The 27,809-nt window shown below is 39.3% G+C and overlaps 2 protein-coding genes across 2 annotated transcripts; both read right to left on the bottom strand.

Moving 5' to 3' along the window:
* Positions 1 to 664: 664 nt before the first annotated feature.
* LOC117299571 (G-protein coupled receptor GRL101-like) lies at positions 665 to 2,978 on the bottom strand (the record flags this gene model as incomplete). The annotated part of the gene is made up of 2 exons (XM_033783120.1): positions 665 to 2,305; positions 2,872 to 2,978. Coding segments are annotated over 2 exons (1,293 nt in total), but the record flags the coding sequence as incomplete, so codon positions are not given.
* A 2,836-nt stretch (positions 2,979 to 5,814) lies between these two features.
* LOC117299570 (transmembrane protease serine 7-like) lies at positions 5,815 to 12,613 on the bottom strand. Its single transcript, XM_033783119.1, has 8 exons — positions 12,519 to 12,613; positions 11,124 to 11,239; positions 10,650 to 10,757; positions 8,683 to 9,030; positions 8,277 to 8,405; positions 7,169 to 7,285; positions 6,574 to 6,691; positions 5,815 to 5,890 (listed from the first exon to the last, which is right to left on the bottom strand). The coding sequence occupies exons 1-8, from the start codon at positions 12,611 to 12,613 to the stop codon at positions 5,815 to 5,817; spliced, it is 1,107 nt and encodes a 368-aa protein (XP_033639010.1).
* Positions 12,614 to 27,809: the final 15,196 nt, after the last annotated feature.

Genomic DNA, 27,809 nt, shown 5'->3' with positions numbered 1-27,809 from the left:
TAAAAAAAATTGTGAACGTGTTCCGTTGACAAAGAAGAGCGTTCAATTTACTGCAAGGACGGTTTTGCACAGGGCGAACACAACTGCCTGCAATGGTCCGGGCGGACACAATTGCATTATGCAACATCGTCCGGGCGGACACGATTACATATGCAAAACCGTCCGGTTTCTGTACCGTCCGGCTTCTGTACCGAAAGTGTATAATGACTTTAATAGATACGTGCGCTATATACAAATAAAGCAAATCAAACATTTTCCCGTACAAACATGTACATAAACAATTATGATTTTACAAAACTCAATTGTATGGAGGCATGACCCCAAATAAAAGCAAAAGCTTGTAGGCTGGGATGCCATTTACAACACAAAGCTGAAAACTTTTACATACAACACAGTGTATCAATGCATGGTACAATAATAAGTGAGAATAAGAGTTCTTGTTCAAAGAGACACATAAAACACACCTGATTAGGCTGTCATTTTTTGCCCGGTTTGGCCTGCATGTTCATGTCACAGAGAGCGTTAGCTTGAACCATGAACAATTGCATGAATCCAGGGGCAAATTCCACGTGATTTTTAGGATAAGCAAACAACAGCTGAACACCAGTAACAAGCAATATGCAACACATGAAAACTTGGTTGATTATCCTGTTTTTATCAAGGAAGAAATTTCATGCGTAGCAAATTTTTGTGCTAAGCAGCTCTATGAAATTGGGCCCAGGTGTGTCAAACAATAATCTTGTTTGTTAACACCATTCAAAGCCGACAAACTAAGGCTCGTCCATGTGTGAGTCAACAAGGAAATCCTTTGAGACAGCGGACTGTACAAAAATCCAGCCGGTAAACGACCTTGCGCTAAACCTGCAAATTTTAGGCCTTTTTTGCGTATTCTCTTTCGTCGGGAAAACAAATCAATTTTAACTAAACTCGTTAGCGGAGATTAATACAATGCTTAATTTATTAGGAACTTGCTAACTGCCACTGTAACGCACTACGGGTTAGGTAGCTCTATCAAAATAGAATCAGAACTTGAGTCCGGCGCACTAAACTTCGGCCATGACACTCACTAGTGTTATGTAGATGAACACTACTGCTCAACCTTATGCAGGATTGAGTCGACTATTTAACTTGAGAAGGTCCTTGTGTCTTGTGTGAAATATTTAAGCTCAAAGTGTCCAATTTTTTCAAATTTGTTGGCAAGGCTGCTTGATTCTTGCTCTTCGACCGTTGCTCCGTTATATACGTAAAAAGCGTGTAGAGGTACGGGTTTAGAGACGAGTTGATCGGGAGGATAAAGACGACAGTCCAAGCGTAGATGTCTGGACTAATATCTACCGCCCCAGTCTGTGATAGTATCCCCATAACGATTATAGGCATCCAACACGCAAAGTCCGTACCAACTATCAGCGCCATTTTTACGGCCATTTTGATTTCTCGATCCCGATGCGCGGCCATGCGGACCTTGTTCGCGGTACGCTTTACTTTGACGAAGATCGCGATGTAGCAGACCAAGACCACTACGAAGCAAGCCAGGTTCACCCCGAGGAATAGGATGATCGAGAAAATCCAGGCTGGTTTCTCCCCTGTTGCGACTGGAGTCAAAATAGTCTGGTTCCCGACCACATGACCAATAGCGCCCTCAATGTCAGTTGGTTTGGTGAGGAGTGGTAGCCCTATGCACACATCGGACAACCCGTAGATATCAGAGTCCAAGCCACTACCCCAGACCGTGGGTCCGACACTTAGACCAAGAGACGCCAGCCAAATCAAGATAATTAGAACGTTTGTAGATGTTCTGCTCAGCTTTCGTGAGGTAAAAGGGTACACGCAGCTCACAAAGCAGTCGACACTTATTAAGGTTACGATAAACACCGACGCTTCGCTCGACATGACCGACAAGACGCCAGCTACTTTACACAGTCCTGTCGACCGCCATTCCTTGGCCACTTGTGAGTATTTCTCTCCATAATAAAGATCTGCACCAGCGATTATCAGCATATAGACGCCCATCATGAAGTCTGAAATCGCCAAATTGAGAACCATGATGGAATGAATAACTTTCTTCGAATGGTTGCCGGATTTGGCGTGATCCTCGGTATCCATTGATCTTATGATGATGACTACCGCATTGCCGATGAGGGCGCTCAGTCCAAGAATCCACATGGATACACGAAGGAAGTTGTTCTGCATGAGACTGCCGCATAGACTTAAGGGAGGCTGCAACTCGATCGTCTGGCACTGGTTGATATTGAACGAACGCAAGCTGGAAATAAACTCACAGCACAGTCTGTAATCATCAACGTACCTGTAATAATAACAACGATAGCCTATTAGCGTAAATGATGAAGAAGAGTGGCCCAAGGATAGATCCCTATGGAGCACCAAACAAGAGCGTAGCAAGTGATAATAACAACGTATTGTCTATAGTACCGATAAGATTTTTACCGAACTAAACTGACAAAGTTCAGTTATATTTTGTTGGTAGGCCTATGTCTTGAAAGATAAAGGGTGATCTGGTTGGCGAAGTGGTATCTTTCCTCGCCGTCCACCTTCCAGGACCCCGACGTATGGGGCACTACTTGGATTGGGTCTTCAGATCCTACTAGAATATTTCTCTGGGATTGTATTCCCCAACTGAAATTGTGTTTTCTTTGCCTGATATTGGATACATGAATCAAATTTTACCCTGAAGATATTGGATTTGTTTAGTGATTAAGTTCGCTTTACTGAGAGTCTTTGGATTCACAAACAGAAACGAAATGACATAAAATGAAAATAAAAATAGTAACGAGCTCCTTTGAACAACCTGTATTCCTAATGTATGGTAGTCATGTATTTTGTACAACCATTGACTTAATTTCCAATGCTTACAAGCGTTCAAGGCTGATCAGCTCACTCAAGGCATCTGCATCCACTAAGACAGGATCATTATGGGACTCCCTTCGTATCAATACTCTACAAAAGAACAAAAAAATAACAAAACAAAATTGAAAATATAGTATAAATGTTTACATAGGTCTCCGAACATGACATTGTGGCTGATGCACTTATTATGTATTTTGGTCTCGTTGAGTTTTCCTGCTACTGTGCTACCCCAAGTGTATTCTTCTGTTTTTTCCGTATATACCCATTGCACAACGCATAGCGCACTTGCACACGCGTCTCCCGTCCGCCATTTTGGGGGTCAAAACATGCACAAAAAGAAAGTACACGTAATACACGCAAACATGTGTACCATTCTGGCTTGTGTACACATTTTTTGACCCAAAAATTACCTTTAGGTTTTTCACCAAGCAGACAAACCCATTCAGATATTATAATTTCAAAAAAGGAGGCCTAATGTGACTTTGACATAATTTTGTATCCCTTCAAACTCCCCAAGGGCACTGAATAGATAGCTACTTACAGAGTTATCAGATTTCTGAGTCCATCAAAGGCCCCTGTTCGTATGCGTTCAAGAGAAATATTTATTGCTATCCTGTAACGTAATGAACATAGCAAATGTTAAACCTTCTATGCAAAAGTAAAACGTAGGAATATTTTATATAGTAAATCAAATGTAATATTGCTCCAGGTTGCAGAGTAATGAAGTATTCGTTTATTACATGATTAATAAAATAATAAACTAGATAATAAATAACTTTTGTATTGTGTATACTTTGTTAATAATATTTTTATTAAAAACTCTCAACCTAATAATTAAAACAAATCTAGACAAACGAAATAATGTGAAGACAATATTAGCTATACACATCAAAGTAAAACGAAATTTTGTATTCTTTATCCCCGATGAAAATTTAACTTCTATTTGAATTTTGTTTTGTTCCATGCATTAGTATACTAGTCTATTTTAATACGAGGGTGTATCAACGGGCTCACTTGTTTTTCCCCTTACAAGGTATATGTAGCTACGTTTTAGAGTACGAGACCCGTTCCTCTATATAGCACCATGTATATTTTACAAAGTACTGTGTCGCAATGCTGCCACAAGAATACCGGGGCAAGTATACTGGGGTTTTTTTTAAGGTTTATTTTTCATCGCACAAATTACGTCAAATGTTAATACATTTTAGACTTTGACATTCAAACGATATTCGATCTGTATAAAACAAAATTATACTCACATGGTTCGCAGATTCTGCAATTCAGAAAAAGACATGTCTTTAAAATCTCTGAGCTGATTGCTAGAGATATCCCTTGGGAATAAAACAAATAATGAAAAAGGTTCACTTTCATGTTATATTAAACACATACTCAGCTTGGCCCGCGCTAGTTGGCATGTCGAAACTTAATTGGTTCTCGCAAAAAAATACTGCGCTTTAAAGGCACTTGACACTCCTGGTAATGACTGAACATGGTTGTTAGCATAAAAACTTACTTGGTGTTGAGCAATGGAGAGCTGTTGATAACATTATTACAAACCATTGTGAGAAACGGCTCCATCTGAAGAAATGTAGTTTAATTATTTCTCACTCTAATAATGATTTCAGCTGAAGCCTTATTACGTATCAAAAAGGACACAAAGTATTGCAACAAGGCTGTTTTCTTTCCTTATTCTCTGGCAAAATCGATGCAAAATTTAGCCCGAATATTCACAGGTTTGTTATTTTATGCGTATGTTGGAATACACCAAGTTAGAATACTGGTGTTTGACAATTGCCAAATTTGTCTAGTGCCTTTAAAGGAAGGCATACGTTCGGTAATCACTCTTCATAGTGGAAATACAGAATTACTTGGTATTAAGTACGTCTGATCTTTCAATAGCATAAAGTGGTTGTGGAATTATAATAAAACAAAATAATAATAAAAGGTCGAGAATGTTTCTGTCAGATACGTTTATCAGTTTATCTTTTCCAAATACAGATCAGTTTCCCTGCTTGGGGTAAACCGCTCCGGATTATCAGCAATTATCTTTAATAAAAAAAACCAAACCACCATTTAAAACGAATTTTGACAGGTTAGTTGTATTGTTTATAAATATACAGCGATTTAGATATTATCTAAACATAACAATCGAATGGTTCCAAAAGAACTGCGTTCTCTTCAAATGTAGGATCAAACTTGTTTAATGACCACGAAAAATGTGGGGTTTATCAGAACGCCTAGCTTACTTGAGATCAAGAAAGTGCATTGCAACTAATGTACTTACAAAGTCATGAGATTGGTAAGACCATCAAAAGCCCCCGGAACAATATAGTGGATTTCATTTCCAGTCAGGTACCTTAAACAAGAACCAAACAATTACAGTTACATTGCATGTGTTGGCTTCTTGGATCAATACTTTTGAGGCATAATGGGAGACTTTCTGGGACGATAGAGGGCAGCAGACTTACCGGGTAAATCCATTGTTCTCAGAATTATGCGCATGTTCAGAACTACGTAAACAATGGGAATTTACCCGGTATGTCTGCTGCCGCCTAGCGTTGGAAAGTCTCCTATTGTCATTGAATACAGTGTTTCTTGTTAGGGAGGAGCTCGAACCCTAACTTATTTTTCTTGACTGATCTAATTATTGTAATCGATACTTTTCTAAGTATTTATGGATATATTTTTATGAGCGAACAGTTTTAGTGGATATACACTTAGCAGAACTTAAAAAAGGCTACAGAAACCTGTAAAACTATTAATCAGAAACCAGCAATATACATTGGAACTACGAGAAGCTGGAATAGATGTATCTTTATGCCTAGTGTAAACCAAAAAAACGGTCATCTAAATTCAATAGTGAAAGTGAAATATGACAGAGAATCTAAACTAAAATGTTAAGTTTTTTTTCGAAAAAGGAGATTTGAATGAATAATACATTTTCACAACTCACAGTGCTTTCAAGTGCAGGAATCTCTTGAACAACCCATCATCGAGTTTACTAATATTACCTCCAGACAGTGTCCTGTGAAAACAGATGAAAATTTCGCTGAGAAGTATTAATTGAACTGTGTAAGGTTCTTTGATCTTCTTGGAATATAAACCTGAAGCTGAACCTGAAAGCGTCATCAACATACTTACAAAAAGTAGACTGGCCACTCTCCAAATGCAAAAGAGTGAAAAAGCACTCTCTGAAGAGCCATATGAGGGACAACCATTTTTTGGGTGGTCTTTCACTCTTTTAGATTGAAGTTTGCATCTTTTTGAGTGATGTTTCACTCTGTCCCTGAGTGATGTTTCACTATGTCCCGGAGTGAACCCCCTATAAAAGAGTGAAATAACCACCACTCGTTTTAAAGAGCCATAGAGGGACAACTCGATATGTAAAGAGTGGTGTTTTCACTCTTTTACTTTTAGAGAGCAACCCTAAGAGATTGTACATACTAACACAATCTGCGAATCGATGCGAAATGAAGTGTGAATGAACTTAGACTTGACTCAAGTCCCAATCTCGTGTCATTAAGATCCCCAGAAAATAACTGTTTTGTGATGCTCTACATTCCCTAACCTGTTCCGCACGGGACCACATTTTGACGGCGAGCGCGCACTGCGGGTTGTTTCCTGGTTGGCGCGATATGCTTTCGTGACCTCTCACACGAGAATGGGACTTGAATCAAGTCTAGATGAACTCTACGTGATGAAACTTACATCCTCTTCGTACTAATGACGATACCTTCAACAGTTCTTTTAGTCCAACCATTGTCACAAGTAACCACTAAGTCATTGTTGTCGTAGTAACACTTACAGCCAGAAGGACAGTGGCGATCTTTGTACATATAAACCAAACACAATTATTTGAACAATGTTACATTATTGTATTGTCTTGAAAGGCAATGGTTAGCAGGATTGGTTATTATTATAATAACAAAGAACCATTGATAACAGCGTCATTTGTATGGAACGGGGATTTTTGATCCCCCATTGAAAATTACATGACACTTTCTTAACTCTTGGGGGCGTTCTATATTGCGAACTCCCTTCTCCATTGTCTGGTTTCATCACGTTTTCAAGATGAAGTCCCAAATTTTCTTTTTGCTTCATCCATTCAACTAAGAACTATGACTGTAAATCAAAGAGCTGCTTAAAAATAAAACAAGTAGCATAAGTAACATGATAATGCTTATAATAAAATTACCAGACAAAATATAATGTCACAGGTGCATTTTTTGTGACTGGTATCCTGTTCATGTTTGCTTAGCAGGAATAAGCACAAGTCTTATTTGCTGGAGTTTGTTTGACTTACCACAATTCTCTTCGTCATCACCCAGAGGGCAGTCTTTATATCCATTGCAAATCACCCATTTGTACTTGCACTCACTGGTGTTCTTGCAATGGTGAAAGTCTGGGCACTTTACGTCTTCTAGAAAAGATAAAAAAGGTTGTGTATGTGATTTATAGATTTACACTAACAAGCTTTTATTCTGACTTTCGATTAACTTGAAAGTACATTAACGAGCTAGTGAGGTAAAACACTGGTGAGGTAAAACACTGGTTTTTCTCGACAGTCTTTGATCCCAACATGCACACCAAAAAAAGTGCACGTTCATTTTCATTGCATTGTGTCTTAATGTTGACTGCATTATTGGAACAGCGTTACCCTTTGAAATCAGGTTGGATCTTATGTTGAAACTATACTCGTACATATCGCTTCTGTTTAAAGACACCGTACTCTATTGGTAATTGTCAAAGACCAGTCCTCTCACTTGGAGGATGGAGTATCTCAACATGTGCATAAAATAACAAACCTGTAACAATTTAAGCTCAATTGGTGGTCGAAGTTGCGAGATAATAATGATAGAAAAAAAAAACATTGTCACACGAAAATGTGTGCTTTCAGATGCTTGATTTCGAGAGCTCAAGTTCTAAATCTGAGGTCTCGAAATCAAATTCGTGGAAAATTACTTCTTTCTCGAACCGTACGTTACTTCAGAGGGAACCGTGTCTCAAAATGTTTTATACTATCAATCTCTCCCCATTACTCATTACCAAGTAAGGTTTTATGCTAACAATTATGTTGAGTAGTTACCAATAGTGTCCACTGCCTTTAAACTGTACTGCCACATATTGCCGCTTATAGTGTGAACTCGTTGTATTTCATCTGATCTATCTTGTGTCAGCGTAGTTTACATGTCTTATGTTCGTCTGTTCTTTTGTGGTTGTCTGTATTGCTGTCTGCTTTTTACAACATTCTGCTTATCAAAATGGCCCCGTATTCTATTATTCTATTTTCTGTTACTTTTACTTAATATTATTTATTTACTTCTCTCTCTCCGTTGTACATGTACTTTTTGATGTTTTTCATGGAAGTATGGAAATAATCTTTTAGTTGAGTTGGATAATAATAATCTTACCGCAATTTGCTTCGTCTACTCCAGTCTGGCAATCTTTGATTCCGTCACATGAAGCGTTGCTATCCACACACGAGTCGTCTAAACAATCAATGGTAGTACCGCCTGGGCAGAATGACGTTTGGGTATCAACTTTGGACATTTCAAGAAACATTGGAGAAAACAATTTCTTAGTTTTATATGCAACAATATTAATTGAATCACGCCCAAAAATGCTTGTGATTTGTTTTCCACAGAACTCGAGAAAGAATAAAGAAAAAAGATGGTGGACGCAAAGTTAAGAAAGGAAACAAAAGCTAATAGCTAAGAATACAATACAACTATTGTGGATACAATTGGGAGACACAAAGAGCAACAAGGAAATGAAACTAGGCTCCTTATTTCAGTTTTAACCGTACACTTAACATACCTTCCATCCGAATTCGCAGGTGAAAACCTGAATGTTCCACAGTTGAATCGCTGGCAAACGAAAGTTGAATCCTATCCGTCGAGTTCATGTATATTGAACGCACCTTTGTCGCTCCGTCCAACTCAAACGTCTTGTTTTCCTGACCGTAAGACTCGATACGTAAAATATCTTGTTCCATCTCCGTTCGGAACTGGACTACTTCGATGATAACGGACGAATTACTGGTGGATCGGATTGAATAGAGTCGCCAACAACATATTACGTTCGCTGGATAGTCGCCCGGAAACTGTGGTGACTTTAAACTTAGAGCTCCACTTAGCAAATATATGTTTCTTGGTCCGCATATACCTGCAATAGTTTATTTCACAAAAATGTTGGTAACCTATAATTTCTAAGAACAAATCAACAGCTTTGTAAACGACAAAAAATGTTCTCTTGTTTTTCTCGGTACATTGTCTCTACCCTGTGTGCTCCTCTCTTTGCTATAAATGGGTCTGTTATATTTATATCTATAGTTGGTAGGATAAACTGCCCTAGATTTGCAAGGGTCGTCGCGGGTTCGAATCCCAACCTAGTAACATGCCTGTGAAATGTTCTCACAGGATTTTGGAAAGTACTGAGTATACTGTGCTAACACACATCGGTGTATGGGTAAAAAAAAATTAATAATCTTTATCCCCGATGCAAATTTATCATCAATTATAAATCGTTGTGGTTCCCGCTGCCAAAACATAGGCTTCAATCTGCCCTGTAATCTTGGTAGTCGAGTTGGTAAGACATTGCTCTAGAATTGCAAGGGTCGTGGGTTCGGTGAACTGCCCCTAAATACCGGGCAATCTTCGTAGGCTAGTTGGTAAGACACTGCTCTAAAATTGCAAGGGTCGTGGGTTCGGTGAACTGCTCCTAGCTACCGGGCAATCCTGATAGTCTAGTTGGAAGAACATTACTCTAGAATTGCAAGGGTCGTGGGTTCGGTGAACTGCCCCTAGCTACCGGGCAATCTTGGTAGTCTAGTTGGCAAGACACTGCTCTAGAATTGCAAGGGTCGTGGGTTCGGTGAACTGCCCCTAGCTACCGGGCAATCTTGGTAGTCTAGTTGGTAAGACACTGCTCTAGAATTGCAAGGGTCGTGGGCTCGGTGAACTGCCCCTAGCTACCGGGCAATCTTGGTAGTCTAGTTGGTAAAACACTGCTCTAGAATTGCAAGGGTCGTGGGTTCGGTGAACTGCCCCTAGCTACCGGGCAATTCTGGTAGTCTAGTTGGAAGAACACTGCTCTAGAATTGCAAGGGTCGTGGGTTCGGTGAACTGCACCTAGCTACCGGGCAATCTTGGTAGTCTAGTTGGAAGAACACTGCTCTAGAATTGCAAGGGTCGTGGGTTCGGTGAACTGCACCTAGCTACCGGGCAATCTTGGTAGTCTAGTTGGAAGAACACTGCTCTAGAATTGCAAGGGTCGTGGGTTCGGTGAACTGCCCCTAGCTACCGGGCAATCTTGGCAGTCTAGTTGGTAAGACACTGCTCTAGAATTGCAAGGGTCGTGGGCTCGGTGAACTGCCCCTAGATACCGGGCAATCTTGGTATTCTAGTTGGTAAGACACTGCTCTAGAATTGCAAGGGTCGTGGGCTCGGTGAACTGCCCCTAGCTACCGGGCAATCTTGGTAGTCTAGTTGGTAAGACACTGCTCTAGAATTGCAAGGGTCGTTGGCTCGGTGAACTGCCCCTAGCTACCGGGCAATCTTGGTAGTCTAGTTGGTAAGACACTGCTCTAGAATTGCAAGGGTCGTGGGTTCGGTGAACTGCCCCTAGCTACCGGGCAATCTTGGTAGTCTAGTTGGTAAGACACTGCTCTAGAATTGCAAGGTTCGTGGGTTCGGTGAACTAGACAGCTTGGTCTCAACATGCCATACAAAGCGATATGTCAGATAAGACAGAAATTGAAGAAAAAGAAGAGAGAGAACACTTACCATAGGGCTGGCAAACCTGCAGACCTCTCTCTGAAGTGTTATTTTGTACACACACAAACTCAGACGAGGCTGACGAACTACAAGGCACATCGTCCGTTCCGCAGCTCACTAGAAACGGGTATGATCAAAGCTAAAGTTGGTTTGCAATTAGGTAAAACAGATCAAATTGCAGCCATTTCTAATGAGCAGTATAGGCACCATGTTTGACGTATTGATTATAGATCATTCATGACACAGGCTGCACCTTTTGAGACCAGTGATCATTTAGGGTACCATCATGCTTCGAGGTCTTCCCTTATCAAAATCTGGAAGGGTATATTTTGTTCATTTTTTTTAATTTTTATCTGATACACACAAAAAAACGTTGTCAAGGGCGAGTGTTGATACAAACGAAATTCAAACTGAACCATTAATTAACAAACAATTTAAAAATTAAATAAAAACGAATGTAGCACTTTAAACACTAAACAATACCTTCTTGCATTTGCGCTACTTCAATCTTGAACCCCGTCTCCTCTATAATATAGTCGGACGTGAAAAGCAAAAACAGTTCATTTTGCTTCGAGGCCGTCCTTTGGGGAAACTTGTACCTGAACAAAAAAAAAGACCAGGTTAAAATAAAATAAAATTATCAGCGCAGACATCAACAAAATAGCTTCGTTGGCGTATAAATTACCATTGTCAGTAAAATAGATTAAAGCAATTTCACTTTCGGAACAGAAAAAATAAATAAAAAGTTCACAGATTTACAAATAACTTACAGGGTTTACAGAAGGTAATGTGAAAGACTTCTCTTGAAATATTATTCCATAAGATGCTTTATTTTTTGAGAAAACATTAAAACAATATTATCAATTCTCGATATCGAGAATTTTCGATTTATTTTAAACACATGTCATGACACGGCGAAACGTGCGGAAAAATTGGTGGGTTTTCCCGTTATTTTCTCCCGATTCTGATGACCGATTGAGCAAAAATTTTCACACGCTAGTTATTTTATATAAACACATCAACAAAAGTAAGTCCCTCCCCCCCTAAACAATTCGCCATAACATCGTAAGGTAAAACATTTTACCATTACAACTAAGAAATAATTCTATGACATGTTTCCTAAGTGTTGTTTGAAAATGAAAGATGTGGATGAATTCATGGCTGAGTGAGCTCAAATGGAAGACAATATTAAACTGCCCTTCTCAAAAGTCACATTTGAAGGTTTATCAAATGTACAGGTCAGTAACGCGTGTACCCGCCATGCCTGTCAATGACCGCCTGGCACCGTCGTGGGCCCAATTTCATAGAGTTTCTAAGCACAAAAATTTGCTTAGCGTGAAATTTCTTCCTTCTTCCAAATTTTCATTTGTTGCATATTGCTTATTACTGGTGATCAGCTGTTGTTTCCTTATCCTGAAAATTACGTGGAAATTTGGCTGGTAATCCTCTTTTTTATCAAGGAAAACATTTCATGCTTAGCAAACTTTTGTGCTAAGCAGCTCTATGAAATTGGGCCCTGGTGTTGATCAGTTTAGTGACATGCTGCTGTGGGATGGCATTCCACTGAACTTGCAGAAGATGGGACAGGTGAGCCAGGTTGCTGTTGGCCTTGATGTGGGGATATGCAGATCGCTTCAGCTAGTCCCACAGGGATGGGATTGAGGTTGGGCGAACTTGCCGGCCACACCATTCGCTCGATGCCTTCACCAGCCAGGAAAGCAGAAGCAATTAATGTCATCCATGTACACAAATGCTCCACCATGGGTTGCAGCAAGTGGTGCAACATTTGGACGCAGCACTTCGTCAACATATCGTTGTGCTGCCAGGTTGCCAGCAATCTGCACATGTTTTCCTGGTAGGGCTTATACCACCCCACACCATGACACTCGATCCCACCACCATAGGCTGTAACTGGTTGACACATCACTCTGCATGTTGCTCTCAAACTCGACGCCACACCCGTCTCCGGCCATCAATGTGACTCAGGCAACTACTCGTCTCATCGGTGAACAACACAACCCAACCTTTGTGACTTTTGAGAAGAGCAGTTTTTGACTTCCATTTGAGCTCATTCAGCCATGAACTCATGGACATCTTTCATTATCAAACAACACTGAGGGAACATGTCATAGAATTATTTCTTAATTAGTTGTATTGGTAAAGTGTTTCATCTTACGGCGTTATGGCGAATTGTTTAGGGGGGGGACTTACTTTTGTTGATGTGTTTATAAGTTGTGGTACACGAAGTGTGGGCCTTTAGACAATACTGTTTACCGAAAGTGTCCAATGGCTTTAAAACACGATCAACGCAACTGTCAATTTTGAGTGGAAGGGGAAGGGGCGGGTTTCAGACACACTTCGAATGTCGTTATCACCCATAATTGTACAGGTTGTGGGGAAAGGGGACAAGACTGCCTCATGTTCGCAATTCCTAGCCTATCTGAGGTGTTAGGCTAGGTGTTTATGGAAAGTTTGTCTATTACCCTATGTGTTTCCCGACATAGTGTAATTTAAGCAAGTTACATTTTTAATAGTACCAATACACAAGTTCGCCACTCATACCGCATGTTTCAAACCCACAACCTTGTGATACAGTCAAACCACTTGACAACGGTGAACTTTATAGTCTGATAAGCATTAAAAGCTCACCCGGATAATTTTAGATATGCATCTTGAAACATGTGTCCGTTACCGACGCTCAGAAAATCGAAGTCCTGTTCTAAATTAAACTCCAAGAAAGTCACAACAACACGGTATCCCACTTCTGCCACCAAGAGCCACTGACACTGTGTTTCTTTCGGATAATTCAGAGGCCAACGAGGTGTAGAAATGAACTTCATATCATCGTTTTTTAACTCGACCCGCCCGTCTCGACAAAGACCTAAATGAAAAGAAACAAAGATGGAACTTTAAGCTTTTAAATAATTGATTGTTGGTCAACAGAGAGTGTTTTTGAGTCACGGTCTCGACACTTGTGCCTTTAACAATGTTTGCCTTGTCCTTCGGATGGGACGAAAGTTTTCACTCAACCCTAAAACAGAAATAAGAAAAAGAGGAAGATTTTAATATTTACCGCAATCAAACTCATCGGAAAGGTCCGGGCAGTCATTGATTGCGTTACATAAGTTTGACATTGGGAAGCACTTTGTCCTGGATCGACATGAAAACTGGTCTTTTCGGCAATCACCTGGTAATTTTGAGATAGGGGAAACAATATTGTTATAAAAAGTAAGGTAAGCTGTTTGTTAAAATAGTTTTTAAATAGTATACAAGTTATTTATTTACTACAAATTAATAACAAGTTGATAAACGTACACAAAATAATCCCATATTAGTTCTTTCAACGTTGCGCTGCATTATTTCACAAAACAATGTGAGCGTTTATTTCAGCTTAAATACATATACTGAATCTCGCATTTCGGTATATTACCGCGAGATCTTGCGGGAGCCAGTTGCGTACCCCCTTTGTAAAAAGACAGCCGGCCACAGCAACCGACAGGTATCAGATTGCCGCTTAACACCAGACAAACACATAGTAGTGGCCTGGGTACTTGACGGCTGGATGCCGTGACGTGATATTCAAAATGGCCACCACGGGGTGGTCTGTGGAGGAGGCAGAATTGGCAGCTCAAGACCGGTCTATTTGGAAGCGTCTCACAAGTCAGGCAGCCGGTGCAGAAATGCATGAACCGATGATGATTATGATGTGCTTGTGTGTATGTGATAGAAAATGTGTATAGGTCTATACCAGCCTTGTGTACCTGAACATTCGTACAAGGCATGTGAACCTGAAAATGTGTGCAGTAGCCTTGTGGACCTGAAAATATCTACAAGGCTACATACAAGCCTTGTGTACCTGAAAATGTGTACAAGGAAAATATGTGAACTTGAAACTGTGCACAAGGATGTAGCCTTGTGTACCGGAAGTGGTTTGCAAGGCTAATTATAGCCGTGTGTACCTAACGTGTACACGGCTCTAGCCTTCAATCGCTGACATTTTCTCACTTAAAGGATTTTGGTACTTTTTCAAAATGCCCATAGATATCCATAAACTTACAGTGTTTGAAGATAATGATAATGGAAAGCTTCCCTTCAAATATTACTAACTGAGGTGCTGTAACTTTTGAGAAATGAGTAATGTCATGAAAATACGTTTAAAAATGATTAATTAGTTTTCGTCTCATGAGACAAAAATTATTTTCATGACATTGTTTTACTCATTTCCCAAAAATGTGTGCAGTAGCCTTGTGGACCTGAAAATATCTACAAGGCTACATACAAGCCTTGTGTACCTGAAAATGTGTACAAGGAAAATATGTGAACTTGAAACTGTGCACAAGGATGTAGCCTTGTGTACCGGAAGTGGTTTGCAAGGCTAATTATAGCCGTGTGTACCTAACGTGTACACGGCTCTAGCCTTCAATCGCTGACATTTTCTCACTTAAAGGATTTTGGTACTTTTTCAAAATGCCCATAGATATCCATAAACTTACAGTGTTTGAAGATAATGATAATGGAAAGCTTCCCTTCAAATATTACTAACTGAGGTGCTGTAACTTTTGAGAAATGAGTAATGTCATGAAAATACGTTTAAAAATGATTAATTAGTTTTCGTCTCATGAGACAAAAATTATTTTCATGACATTGTTTTACTCATTTCCCAAAAATTACAGCACCGCAGTAAGTAATATTCGAAGGGAAGCTTTCCACATGGACATTTTGAAAAACATGGTAACAATAATTTGCGAGTGGAGGGCATAATATAATACGTTTTTATTTAAAACGGTTCATCCTAAGGTATAACATTAAACTCGAACGCAATTGATGTAAGAGTGGTAGTGGCCCAATGGAAGAGCTCCGGACTCTACACCCAATGGTACGGGGTTCAAATCCCGAGTGTTCTTTTACAACGTTTTGGTTTGAAGTTGTTTATTCTTAGATAGAACATTAAACTCGAACGCAAACGAAGTAAGAGTAGTAGTGGCCCAATGGAAGGGCTCCCGACTCTACACCCAATGGTACGGGGTTCAAATCCCGAGTGTTACTTTACTACGTTTTGGTTTAAAGTTGTTTAATCTTAGATATAAAATTAAACTCGAACACAAATTGAGTAGGAGGAGACGTTGCCCAATGGAAGGGCTCCAGACTCTACACCTAAAGGTACGGGGTTCGAATCATGGGTGTTCCTTTACTACGTTTTAATTAAAAGTTGTTCATACGAAGGTTTAAAAATAAACTCGAACGAAATTTAAGTAATAGGAGACGTGGCCCAATGGAAGGGGTCCGGACTCTACACCCTACGGTACGGGGTTCGATTCCTGGTCTGTGTTCTTTTTCTGCGCTTGAGAACAAGGGTTTACGCGAAGCCCTATGGCAGAGAAAAATCCTGCTCCTCGACCTCAATTTACACCTATGTATGAAATTTCAGGCGATTTGGAAAACAAAAATTTCGGCTGATTTTTTTCTTCCTCGAAAACTTGTTCTCTCCGAATCGCCTAAATATTTAACCAAAGGAAGCTCTTCATGTGTTTAAGACAGTCTTCAAGTTACAGAATGCTGGAACAATAGGATGGGTCTCAAATGTTCAGTTTAATCTTGATCTTAAACCGTCGTTATATCCGAATTAAGGCATTATCTCAAAAAGTAGCCATCGTAGACGAATAAAACCAAGATTCTCTTGCTCCTCGACCTCAATTACACCTTTGTATGAAATTTCAGGCGATTTGGAAAACACAAAATTCGGCCGATTTTTGAAAAAACGACAAGGGGGTAAGCTTGCCGTTTTTTCAACCTCGAAAACTTTTTCTCTCCGAATCGCCTCAAAATTTAACCAAAGGAAGCTCTTCATGTGTATAAGACAGTCCCCAAGTTACAGGTTGCTGGAACAATAGGATGGGTCTCAAATGTTCAGTTTAATCTTGATCTTAAACCGTCGTTATATCCGAGTTAAGGCATTATCTCAAAAAGTAGCCATCGTAGACGAATAAAACCAAGATTCTCTTGCTCCTCGACCTCAATTACACCTTTGTATGAAATTTCAGGCGATTTGGAAAACACAAATTTCGGCCGATTTTTGAAAAAACGACAAGGGGGTAAGCTTGCCGTTTTTTCAACCTCGAAAACTTTTTCTCTCCGAATCGCCTCAAAATTTAACCAAAGGAAGCTCTTCATGTGTTTAAGACAGTCCCCAAGTTACAGGTTGCTGGAACAATAGGATGGGTCTCAAATGTTCAGTTTAATCTTGATCTTAAACCGTCGTTATATCCGAATTAAGGCATTATCTCAAAAAGTAGCCATCGTAGACGAATAAAACCAAGATTCTCTTGCTCCTCGACCTCAATTACACCTTTGTATGAAATTTCAGGCGATTTGGAAAACACAAATTTCGGCCGATTTTTGAAAAAACGTCAAGGGGGTAAGCTTGCCGTTTTTTCAACCTCGAAAACTTTTTCTCTCCGAATCGCCTCAAAATTTAACCAAAGGAAGCTCTTCATGTGTATAAGACAGTCCCCAAGTTACAGGTTGCTGGAACAATAGGATGGGTCTCAAATGTTCAGTTTAATCTTGATCTTAAACCGTCGTTATATCCGAATTAAGGCATTATCTCAAAAAGTAGCCATCGTAGACGAATAAAACCAAGATTCTCTTGCTCCTCGACCTCAATTACACCTTTGTATGAAATTTCAGGCGATTTGGAAAACACAAATTTCGGCCGATTTTTGAAAAAACGACAAGGGGGTAAGCTTGCCGTTTTTTCAACCTCGAAAACTTTTTCTCTCCGAATCGCCTCAAAATTTAACCAAAGGAAGCTCTTCATGTGTATAAGACAGTCCCCAAGTTACAGGTTGCTGGAACAATAGGATGGGTCTCAAATGTTCAGTTTAATCTTGATCTTAAACCGTCGTTATATCCGAATTAAGGCATTATCTCAAAAAGTAGCCATCGTAGTAGACGAATAAAACCAAGATTCTCTTGCTCCTCGACCTAAATTACACCTTTGTATGAAATTTCAGGCGATTTGGAAAACACAAATTTCGGCCGATTTTTGAAAAAACGACAAGGGGGTAAGCTTGCCGTTTTTTCAACCTCGAAAACTTTTTCTCTCCGAATCGCCTCAAAATTTAATCAAAGGATGCTCTTCATGTGTATAAGACAGTCTCCAAGTTACAGGTTGCTGGAACAATAGGATGGGTCTCCAATGTTCAATTTAATCTTGATCTCACACCGTCGTTATATCCGAATTAAGGCATTATCTCAAAAAGTAGCCATCGTAGACGAATAAAACCAAGATTCTCTTGCTCCTCGACCTCAATTACACCTTTGTATGAAATTTCAGGCGATTTGGAAAACACAAATTTCGGCCGATTTTTGAAAAAACGACAAGGGGGTAAGCTTGCCGTTTTTTCAACCTCGAAAACTTTTTCTCTCCGAATTGCCTCAAATTTTTACCGAAGGAAGTTCTTCATGTGTATAAGACAGTCTCCAACTTACAGGTTCCTGGAACAATCTTGATTTTAAACCGTAGCCATCGTAGACAAATAAAACCAAGATTGTCTTGCTCCACGCCCTCTATTACACCTATATATCAAATTTCAGGCGATTTGGAAAACAACAATTTCGGCCGATTTTTGAAAATGACAAGGGGTTCTTCGTGTGTAAGTTACAGGTTGATGGAATAATGGTATAGGTCTCAAATATTCAATTAATCTCTCTTGATTTTGAGGCACTGTTATAATAAAGAAGTAAGCAAGATATTGCGACAAGAAAACGGACAGGCGGGTACCCTATAGTTGGTCTTATACCAATGCTTCGTACCAAGCAGTTTGCCGCGTACACATGTGTTTTCGAAATGGTCTCCAAGCATGCATTGACACTGGCTGTCTCCGTGGACGATATTTAGAGCAAATTTGACGTGGTTTAATCTTCAGGGAACTGTTCAGGCAAGACTAATGTATACTCGTTTATTCTGATTCAATAATAAGTCTTTAAACTCCCTAAGAACGTTGGTAATAGCAATGTCTGTTATTTATGTTTCTAGTACGAGTACATACATGTACTGTACACTGCGTCTATATAGCTGGTACTTTTGTATGTAGGTCTACTGTTCACAACATAACGGGCGATGGTGTGTTTTCACTCATAATTCTGGGGGGGGGGGTCAGTATAGTTTGTTGTCTTTCCGTTGATTATTCAGGAATTTATTTTATTGTATTTAATTATTCACTGCAGACGTGTACATGTACATAGCCTAGCTTCATCAATGTTCCAAAATGTATACTTTAAGTCTGGCAATGTGACTATGATAATTTCATAATATTGTCAACATTTGTATTATTTACACAAGCACACAATTATATACACTTGACGTTTTAATTATTGTAATGATTTAAATAAAATTGTGTACACACTGTTTTCGCTGCTTAAATTTGAATGAGTTGATTGTCTGGTTTATTTTTCTCTTGATTAAAAGAGCATTTTAATTAATGTGAAATGTAGAAACTTGAATATTAAACAAATAAATGGAAACATAAAGAAGAACCCGTGTCGTTTCTCATCTGGAGTCAATAACCTAGATTATCAATAATTTATTACTAAAATAATGAATTATGGTTTCGTTGGCCACTCATAACGCCCTCAGTTCCCCTCCATCTGCCCTGGTTGCCCCGTTAGAGATTTTGGGAAGCGCTGATATTTTTTCAGTTAAGTATGCTGGTTCTAGTCCCGTGCATTTTCTTTATCCCAAACACCGTCGCAATGCTTTAACTCTGTTGTACACAGTCCCAATCACGACATCGTATCCGTTTATAACGGTGTATTTTGAGCATGATGCTATATACTATAACAAAATGCAAAAGGTACGGGGTCGACCCAGTGCTCTTTTTTCTACGCATAGAGTTGTTTATTCTAAGGTTATTGTTAAACTCGACCCCATTGTTCATAAGAAGAGTCGTGGCCCGGTGGTAGAGCTCCGGATTCTAAAGCAGAAGGTACTGGGTTCAAGCCCCGGTGTGTGTCTTTTTCTACGCATAAGAACATTGGTTTACGCAGTACCCTATGGTATAAGGACATAAACTACGAGTGAGTGGAATGCGTAAGCTGGAATATGTTTTGATTTAAAATTGTTCATTCTGAGGTATACAATTAAACTCGAACGCAACCAAAGTAAGATGAGTAGTGGCCCAATGGAAGGGCTCCCGACTCTACACCCAACGGTACGGGGTTCGAATCCCGGTATGTGTTCTTTTTTTTCTACGCTCGAGAACAAGGGTTTTACGCGGTGCCCTATGGCAGAGGGAAATCCTTGCTTTACACTTGGTAAATAATTTGCAAGTGGAAGGCATAAATACGTTTTTATTTAAAATTGTTCATTCTAGGGTCTAACATTAAACTCGAAGGCAAATGAAGTAAGAGCAGTTGTGGCCCAATTGAAGGGCTCCGGGCTCTACACCCAATGGTACGGGGTTCGAATCCCTGTCTGTGTTCTTTTAGTATGCTTAAGAACATTGGTTTGCGCGGTACCCTATGGTGAGGGAAATCCTTGCTTTACACTTAATAAATAATGTGCGAGTGGAAGGCCAAAGCTATAATACGTTTTGACTTCAAGTTGTTAATTTTAAGGTATACAATCAAACTCGAACGTAACCGAAGTAAGATGAGTTGTGGCCCAATGGAAGGGCTCCGGACTCTACACCCAATGGTGCGGAGTTCGAATCCCGGTATGTGTTCTTTTTCTACGCTTGAGAACAAGGGTTTACGCGGTTCCCTATGGCATAAGGAAACCCTTGCTTTACACTTAATAAATAATTTGCGAGTGGAAGGCATAATTAAAATAAGTTTTGATTTAAAATTTGTCATTCTATGGTATAACATTAAACTCGAACGCAAATGATGTAAGAGTAGTAGTGGCCCAATGGAAGGGCTCCCGACTCTACACCCAATGGTACGAGGTTCGAATCCCGGTCCGTGTTCTTTTAGTACGCTTGAGAACATTGGTTTACGCGGTTCCCTATGGCATAGGGAAATCCTTGCTTTACACTTATAATTTGTGTAAATAATTTGCGAGTGGAAGGCTAAAGCTATAATACGTTTTGATTTTAAGTTGTTCATTTTAAGGTATACAATTAAACTCGAACGCAACCAAAGTAAGATGAGTAGTGGCCCAATGGAAGGGCTCCGGACTCTACACCCAACGATACGGGGTTCAAATCCCGGTCTGTGTTCTTTTTCTGCGCTTGAGAACAAGGGTTTACGCGGTGCCGTACGGCAGAGGGAAATCCTTGCTTTACACTTGGTAAATAATTTGCGAGTGGAAGGCATAAATACGTTTTTATTTAAAGGTGTTCATTCTAGGGTGTACAATTAAACTCGAACGCAAATGAAGTAAGAGCAGTGGTGGCCCAATGGAAGGGCTCCGGACTCTACACCCGATGGTACGGGGTTCGAATCCCGGTCTGTGTTCTTTTTCTACGCTTGAGAACAAGGGTTTATGCGGTGCCGTACGGCAGAGGGAAATCCTTGCTTTACACTTAATAAATAATTTGGGAGGCAAATAATACTTTTTGATTTAAAATTGTTCATTCTAGGGTATAACATTAAACTCGAACGCCAATAAAGTAAGAGTAGTGGTGGCCCATTGGAAGGGCTCCGGACTCTACACCCGATGGTACGAGGTTCGAACCCCGGCCTGTGTTCTTTTTACACGCTTAAGAACATTGCTTTACGCGGTATCCTATGGCATAGGGAAATCCTTGCTTTACACTTCGTAAATAATTTGCGAGTGGAAGGCATAATTAAAATAAGTTTTGATTTAAAATTGTTCATTCTAGGGTATAACATTAAACTCGAACGCAACTGATGTAAGAGAAGTAGTGGCCCAATGGAAGGGCTCCCGACTCTACACCCAATGGTACGGGGTTCGAATCCCGGTCCGTATTCTTTTAGTACGCTTGAGAACATTGGTTTACGCGGTTCCCTATGGCATAGGGAAATCCTTGCTTTACACTTGGAAGGCTAAAGCTAAATACGTTTTAATTTTAAGTTGTTCATTTTAAGGTATACAATTAAACTCGAACGCAACCGAGGTAAGATGAGTAGTGGCCCAATGGAAGGGCTTCGGACTCTACACCCAATGGTACGGGGTTCGAATCCCGGGTGTTCTTTTACTGCGTTTTAATTAAACGTTTTTCATTCGAAGGTTTACAATTAAACTCGAACACAATTTAAGTAAGAGGAGACGTGGCCCAGTGGAAGGGCTCCGGACTCTACACCCAAAGGTACGGGGTTCGAATCCTGGGTGTTCTTTTACAAAGTTTTGATTGAAAGTTGTCCATACGAAGGTTTAAAATTAAACTCGAACGCACTTAAGTAAGAAGGACCAGTGGCCCAGTGGAAGGGCTCCGGACTCTACACCCAAAGGTACGGGGTTCGAATCCTGGGTGTTCTTTTACAAAGTTTTGATTTAAAGTTGTCCATACGAAGGTTTAAAATTAAACTCGAACGCACTTTAAGTAAGAAGGACCAGTGGCCCAGTGGAAGGGCTCTGGTCTGAGGACCGAGAGGTCCCGGGATCGAATCCCGCTACAGAAAAGTTCCAGAAGTTTTAAAAATATTTTTTTAATGAAAAAAAATAAATTTATATAAAAAAGAGCATAGGTTCGTTTTAAGTTTTAAGTTTAAAGTTTCTTTCCTCAGCGAGTGCTAGCGGTGAGTGCCACTGCGCGGTGGGTGCCACTGTCTGGTGAGTCGAGACTTCTCGGACGGCAACCGCGCTGCCACCACCGGGGTTCGAACCGGGGACCCTTCGCTACGGAAGCCGACACCCACCTACGACACCCACTTGGGTCCCCCCCAAGATCATTCGCATTTTAGACCTGATAAACCTTCGGTCCATACTTTACATAGAAAGCTATGGCATGGGATTTCAATGCTTTATACTTAGTATATAATTTGTGAGTTGAATACTTTTCATAGGATACTATGGTATGGGATTTCAATGCTTTATACTTAGTATATAATTTGTGAGTTGAATACTTTTCATAGGATACTATGGTATGGGATTTCAATGCTTTATACTTAGTATATAATTTGTGAGTTGAATACTTTTTATAGGATACTATGGTATGGGAATGTCAATGCTATATACTTAGTATATAATTTATACTTGGTATATAATTTGCCAGTGGAAAACCTTACACACGATGCTATGGCATAGTAAAATCAGTACTTTATACTTAGTAATTTACGAGTGGCCTGCGCTGTTGGCATGGTTGTAGGAAAAATAATTATAAGCATATGGAGGACTCACTGGTTCGGACTTAGAAAATATTTGAGTTGAAGGAACACGCTGTAGGTATGGACCATTTACTTATGAAACATAGTCATATGGGGAACTCTTTGGTTCGGACTTAGACAATATTATTGAGTTGAAGGCACACGCTGTAGGCATAAGTATAGACAATTTAGCTTAATTGGGAGGCACGGTTCGCGTGGTACTATGGCATAAGGAAATCCTTGCTTTATACTTGGTAAATAATCTGCGAGTAAAAGCAAAAGCATATGCATTACTTAGGAGTAGGTATTGGTGGACAGGGGGACTTAAAAATATACTGCGATCGGAAGGCATACACTGTAAGTATAGGCACACAATAATAACCAGGAAACATAGGCATACAGTGGACTCTTTTGTTCGAACTTAGAAAATAATCGAGTTGAATACACACGCTGTGGGTTAGAGAAAATTAGTTTACGGGGGAAACGGTATTGTTGTGAATTATCGGTTTGACGTGGGAATTGTGGATTGTTGCTGGGGGAGGGTGGCGGGGTTTGGGGTTGGGTGTAGGCTAGCTGGGATCAACATGACGGCGGGAATAAATAAAAGCGTTGATTCCACCAGTGTTCTTGGTGGGTACTCGCCGTGTGTCGTAGTATTTGTTTTAATGTGTACAATATTATTTGAGAAACCGTTATATAAAAATATAAAACAAACTAGAAGGTGGACTACTCAAATAATACACTGTGAAATTTCAGGCGATTTTTGAAATTAAAAATTTTCGGCCGATTTAGGAAAAACGACAAGGGGTATATCTTGACGTTTTTTCATCCTATTTGCTTCAAAATCTAACATTATGTAGAAGACAATATACAATTTACAGGCTGCTGGAACAAATTGGAAAAGTCTCAAATATTCACTATAATCTTGGTTAAGTTTAAGCTACCGTTACATCGAAAACATTGCAATAATTCATAACAAAAAGTTGCTAAGTTTACGACTAAAACCTCCATTACACCTTTGCATGAAATTTCAGGTGATTTTAAAATGAAGTGTTTGCGAGTGATTTTAGAAAAAAAATACGCCTGTATTATTAAACTATAAAAAATACTTTATTAATTAAAAAATATAAAAAAAAAAAAACTTTATTTATACTGCAAAAAATACTGTTGTCATGAAAAGAACAAAAAAAAACAAATTGGGCAGTTCAGAGTAAAGGACTGCAGGTGCCAAACAGTTTCACCATTATCAATTCTTTGGATAATACCACAGCACCGGTCATTAGGGTTGGTGAGCAGTTTACCAAAACAAAAATAATAATAAAATAACATTTTAGAAACAAGTACGTCTGGCCCACAGACTTATCTAATAATATACAACAAGCTACGAGATGAAGAAAAAATATAATGGAAAAACTAAGCTACACTAAGGAAAGTCGATTGTTTCCTCTGATTGACAGCAATTTGTCAATATTATGCAATGACCGACCAGTGGGCACAACTTCCGGGTTGCCGTTGTTTATGTAAGCTTCGGAGGGTGGAATAGAAATGCGACAAATTAACCCGTTTTATGACAATCCAGGTGTTTACACGTCTTCCACGAAGCCTACTCCTAATCTACACTATGAACTTAAACAAACTACATGGTAAAGCTTACCCATAGAGACATTAAATCACATCAAATTATCGTAAGTATATCCACGGTATTGACAACTTCTCAAACATGGCTGGTGGCCATTTTGAATTTTGAATCTCGTGTCACGGCATCAAGCCGTCGAGTACCCAGACCTCTACTCTGCGTTTATATGGTGTTAAGCGGTAGTTGGGTGTTTTCCGTTTGCTTTGTCTGGTTCCAATCACCGGTGCCTGTCCAAGACCACATGGGTACGCAACTGGCTCCCGCAAGATCTCGCGGAATGATTCGAAATGCGAGAATCGAAGACTGAAATCATTAAAAGTGATAAGTAAACGTTGTAATTGTGATAAATGGTGGTATTAAACTAAGTAGGTAACCGCTTCTTAGAAATTTGAAATAATTTAGCGCAACGATGACAGAACTAAGGTACCGGGGCCTATTCTTTGTATTAGTTTATTTATTATTTGCTGGAATAAATAACTTGTATATATAACAACATTATTATTTCATTGTTAAAAATTTTCTCACCCAATATGAATATGCGTAAAAAACGGATAAGGCATAAGCTATAATACATTTTGATATACAATTTAGTTGTTCATTCTAAAGTATAAATTCAAAACGCGAACGCAAATGAAGTAAGAGGAGTAGTGGTCCAGTGGAAGGGCTCCAGACTCTACACCCAAAGGTACGGGGTTCGAATCATAGGTGTTCTTTTACTACATTTTGATTTAAATTTGTTTATTCTTAGGTATAACATTAAACTCGAACGCACATTAAGTAAAAGGAGTAGTGGCCCAGTGATAAATAAACGTTTTTTTGTAACAAGAGGTGGTGTTAAACCAAGTAGCTTACCTCTTGTAAAGGTGTAGGGGTCTATTTTTGTAATAGTTTATTTATTATTTGCAGGAATAAGTAACTTGTATAATAACATTATTATTTCATTGTTGAAATTTTCCGTATGGCGCCACCACTTTTTCAAATATTTGCGGAAGTATTGACATTTGAAATTAGGCAAAATTTAGTATTTAAAATATCTAGAGGTCCAGTGTTCTTATCAAATTTTGGGCTAAAAAATGAAAATATCACAAAGTGCAAGTCCAGCATTTTCATCGAATTTTGTTCCAAAATTACAAGACCAAAGTCCAGCATTTGCTTTCTCCAAATTGGTTAATACATTGAAAATATCCGAAGGGGTAAGTCCAGCATTTCCATCAAATTTAGGTTCAAATTGACAAGATACGAGTCCCAACCAACATGTTTTTTTTTCAAGGGGTAGGTTTCATTTTTTAATAAATTTTGGATAAAAAATTGAAAATAACACAAGGGGTACTAAGTTCAACATTTATTTTATTAAATTCTTGTACAAATTTGGAAAAACACAAGGGGGATGACCAGGACCATCTTCGACAGGAGGAGAAATAAACTAGAAACAATATTTATTTCACTGCATTTTTATAGCAAATTATTATTTTATTAATTGATGTAGCCTTCTACACATATTTAGGCATAATTTGACAAGTATACAAAGAACAATTTTCAGGTGCAAAAGCTCTAGCCTAAAAATGTGGCTTTAGTGTACTTATGTACAAGGCTAAAAATGTGTACAAGGTTGTAGCCTTGTGCACCTGACATTGTGTACAGGGGTCTAGCTGTAGACCTGAAAATGTGTACAAGGCTCTAGCCTTTAGTACTTGTCAAAACAGCCTTGTGTATCTGAAAATGTGCAGAAGTCTATAAGCCTTGTGCATCTGAAAATGTTTTCAAGGACAGCCTTGTGTACTTGCAAAGCCTTGTGTACCCGAAAATGTGTACAAGGCTATAGTCCTGTTATACCTTGAAATGTCTACAAGGCTATAATTATAGCCTTCTGTACCCGAAAATATGTACAAGGCTACAGCCTTGTGTACCTGAAAATGTGTACAATGCTGGTGTACCTAAACATGTGTACATCAGGCTAACCTGAAGATGTGTACAAGGCTTGTTGTGCACCTGAAAATGTGTACAAGGTTATAGTATTGTAAACTTTAACATGTAGCCTTAATTGTGTACATGAAAATATGTACAAGGCTATAGCCTTGTGTTCCTAAAGATGTCTACAAGTTATAGCCCTGTGCACCTGGAAACGAGTACATGGCTGTAGCAATGTGTACCTGAAAGTGTGTACAAGGCTATAGCCTTGTGTACTTGATAAATTGTGCCTGAAAATATGTACAGGGTCCAAACAATGCTGTTTTAGTTTAAATTATCAACAGATAAGCCTTGCAGTTTTACCTACAAATAAAAAATAATTAAGTTTAGAAATATGGAAACAATCAAAATAGCATTTACCCTTGCCCAATAACTCCTTCTCTACTGAAAATCATGAGTTCTCAAAAAATAGACAATGTAACAATCGTAAATCTATAACGAGTTTACATTACCGTTGTTTTGTCAAATAATTATATTATTTACGTAACCCACAATGTCGCCCTACTGAACAAGACTTGCGTGGAATGAGGTCCAAGCCGGTCTAGCTAGCCTACCGATCAAGTTTGATCGCTATCTAGACCAGCATGCACCTTATTCAATTATAGTTAGCGCTCGCCAAGGTATTTGCGAAAGGGTCTCAAAAGTTTGTATAAACAACTTTGTGTAAAAATGTCTCTTTACTTGTGCTTTCTACTTAAAAACAAAAACAAAACATGAATACATTACCACAACCAAACTCATCCTCTTTCTCAGGGCAGTCCCCCCATCCATCACATACTGCTGATTCAGGAACGCATCTTGGGCCCGAGGTGCATGAGAATTCATCCTCGGCACATTCTAAAAACAAAACGACACTGCTATCAATCAGTCATATTATGATATTAAAAAAATTACTGTGTTCACCCAAAAACCGGTGTCGGTTAAATTGTTTTTTTTCTCAAGCAGAAAATACTCCGTTTGTCTCGAGCAGAATGCTCCCAGCAGCAGCTTATCCACAACACACCCCAGCCAGCAACAAACTCACAGGCTTCACCGACAAAGAACGGCTGGGACACTTCCCGCCCAAATGTGCATCCCTCAACCACCACCACCAGTTGACCACCATTATCCTGAAGACGAACAGAGTATACTGTTCGAAACGTCGAGACCACACCAGCTCTTTTTAGAGCGTTATCACTCCCTCAAAATATATATTATACATGGTTGTACCCGCATGTTTATTTAACTATTTTGCTACAGTTTCAGCTGAAATATAGTGTCTGCTTGCTGAGAAAACAGCAGCAGAATGTCGTAAG

This window comes from Asterias rubens, chromosome 14 (genome assembly GCF_902459465.1).
Source record: "Asterias rubens chromosome 14, eAstRub1.3, whole genome shotgun sequence".
Classification (NCBI taxonomy): domain Eukaryota; kingdom Metazoa; phylum Echinodermata; class Asteroidea; order Forcipulatida; family Asteriidae; genus Asterias; species Asterias rubens.
This window is presented reverse-complemented; position numbering and strand designations above follow the sequence as displayed.

Excerpts from the sequence above, each read along its gene's own strand:
- LOC117299570 (XM_033783119.1), bottom strand. The coding sequence starts at position 12,613 with ATGGCCGGAGACGGGTGTGGCGTCGAGTTTGAGAGCAACATGCAGAGT. Across the intron at positions 9,031-10,649 it reads GCAGGTTTGCCAGCCCTATG|GTATATGCGGACCAAGAAAC; the intron begins GTAAGTGTTCTC and ends AAACTATTGCAG. Across the intron at positions 8,406-8,682 it reads CCTGCGAATTCGGATGGAAG|TTGATACCCAAACGTCATTC; the intron begins GTATGTTAAGTG and ends AAATGTCCAAAG.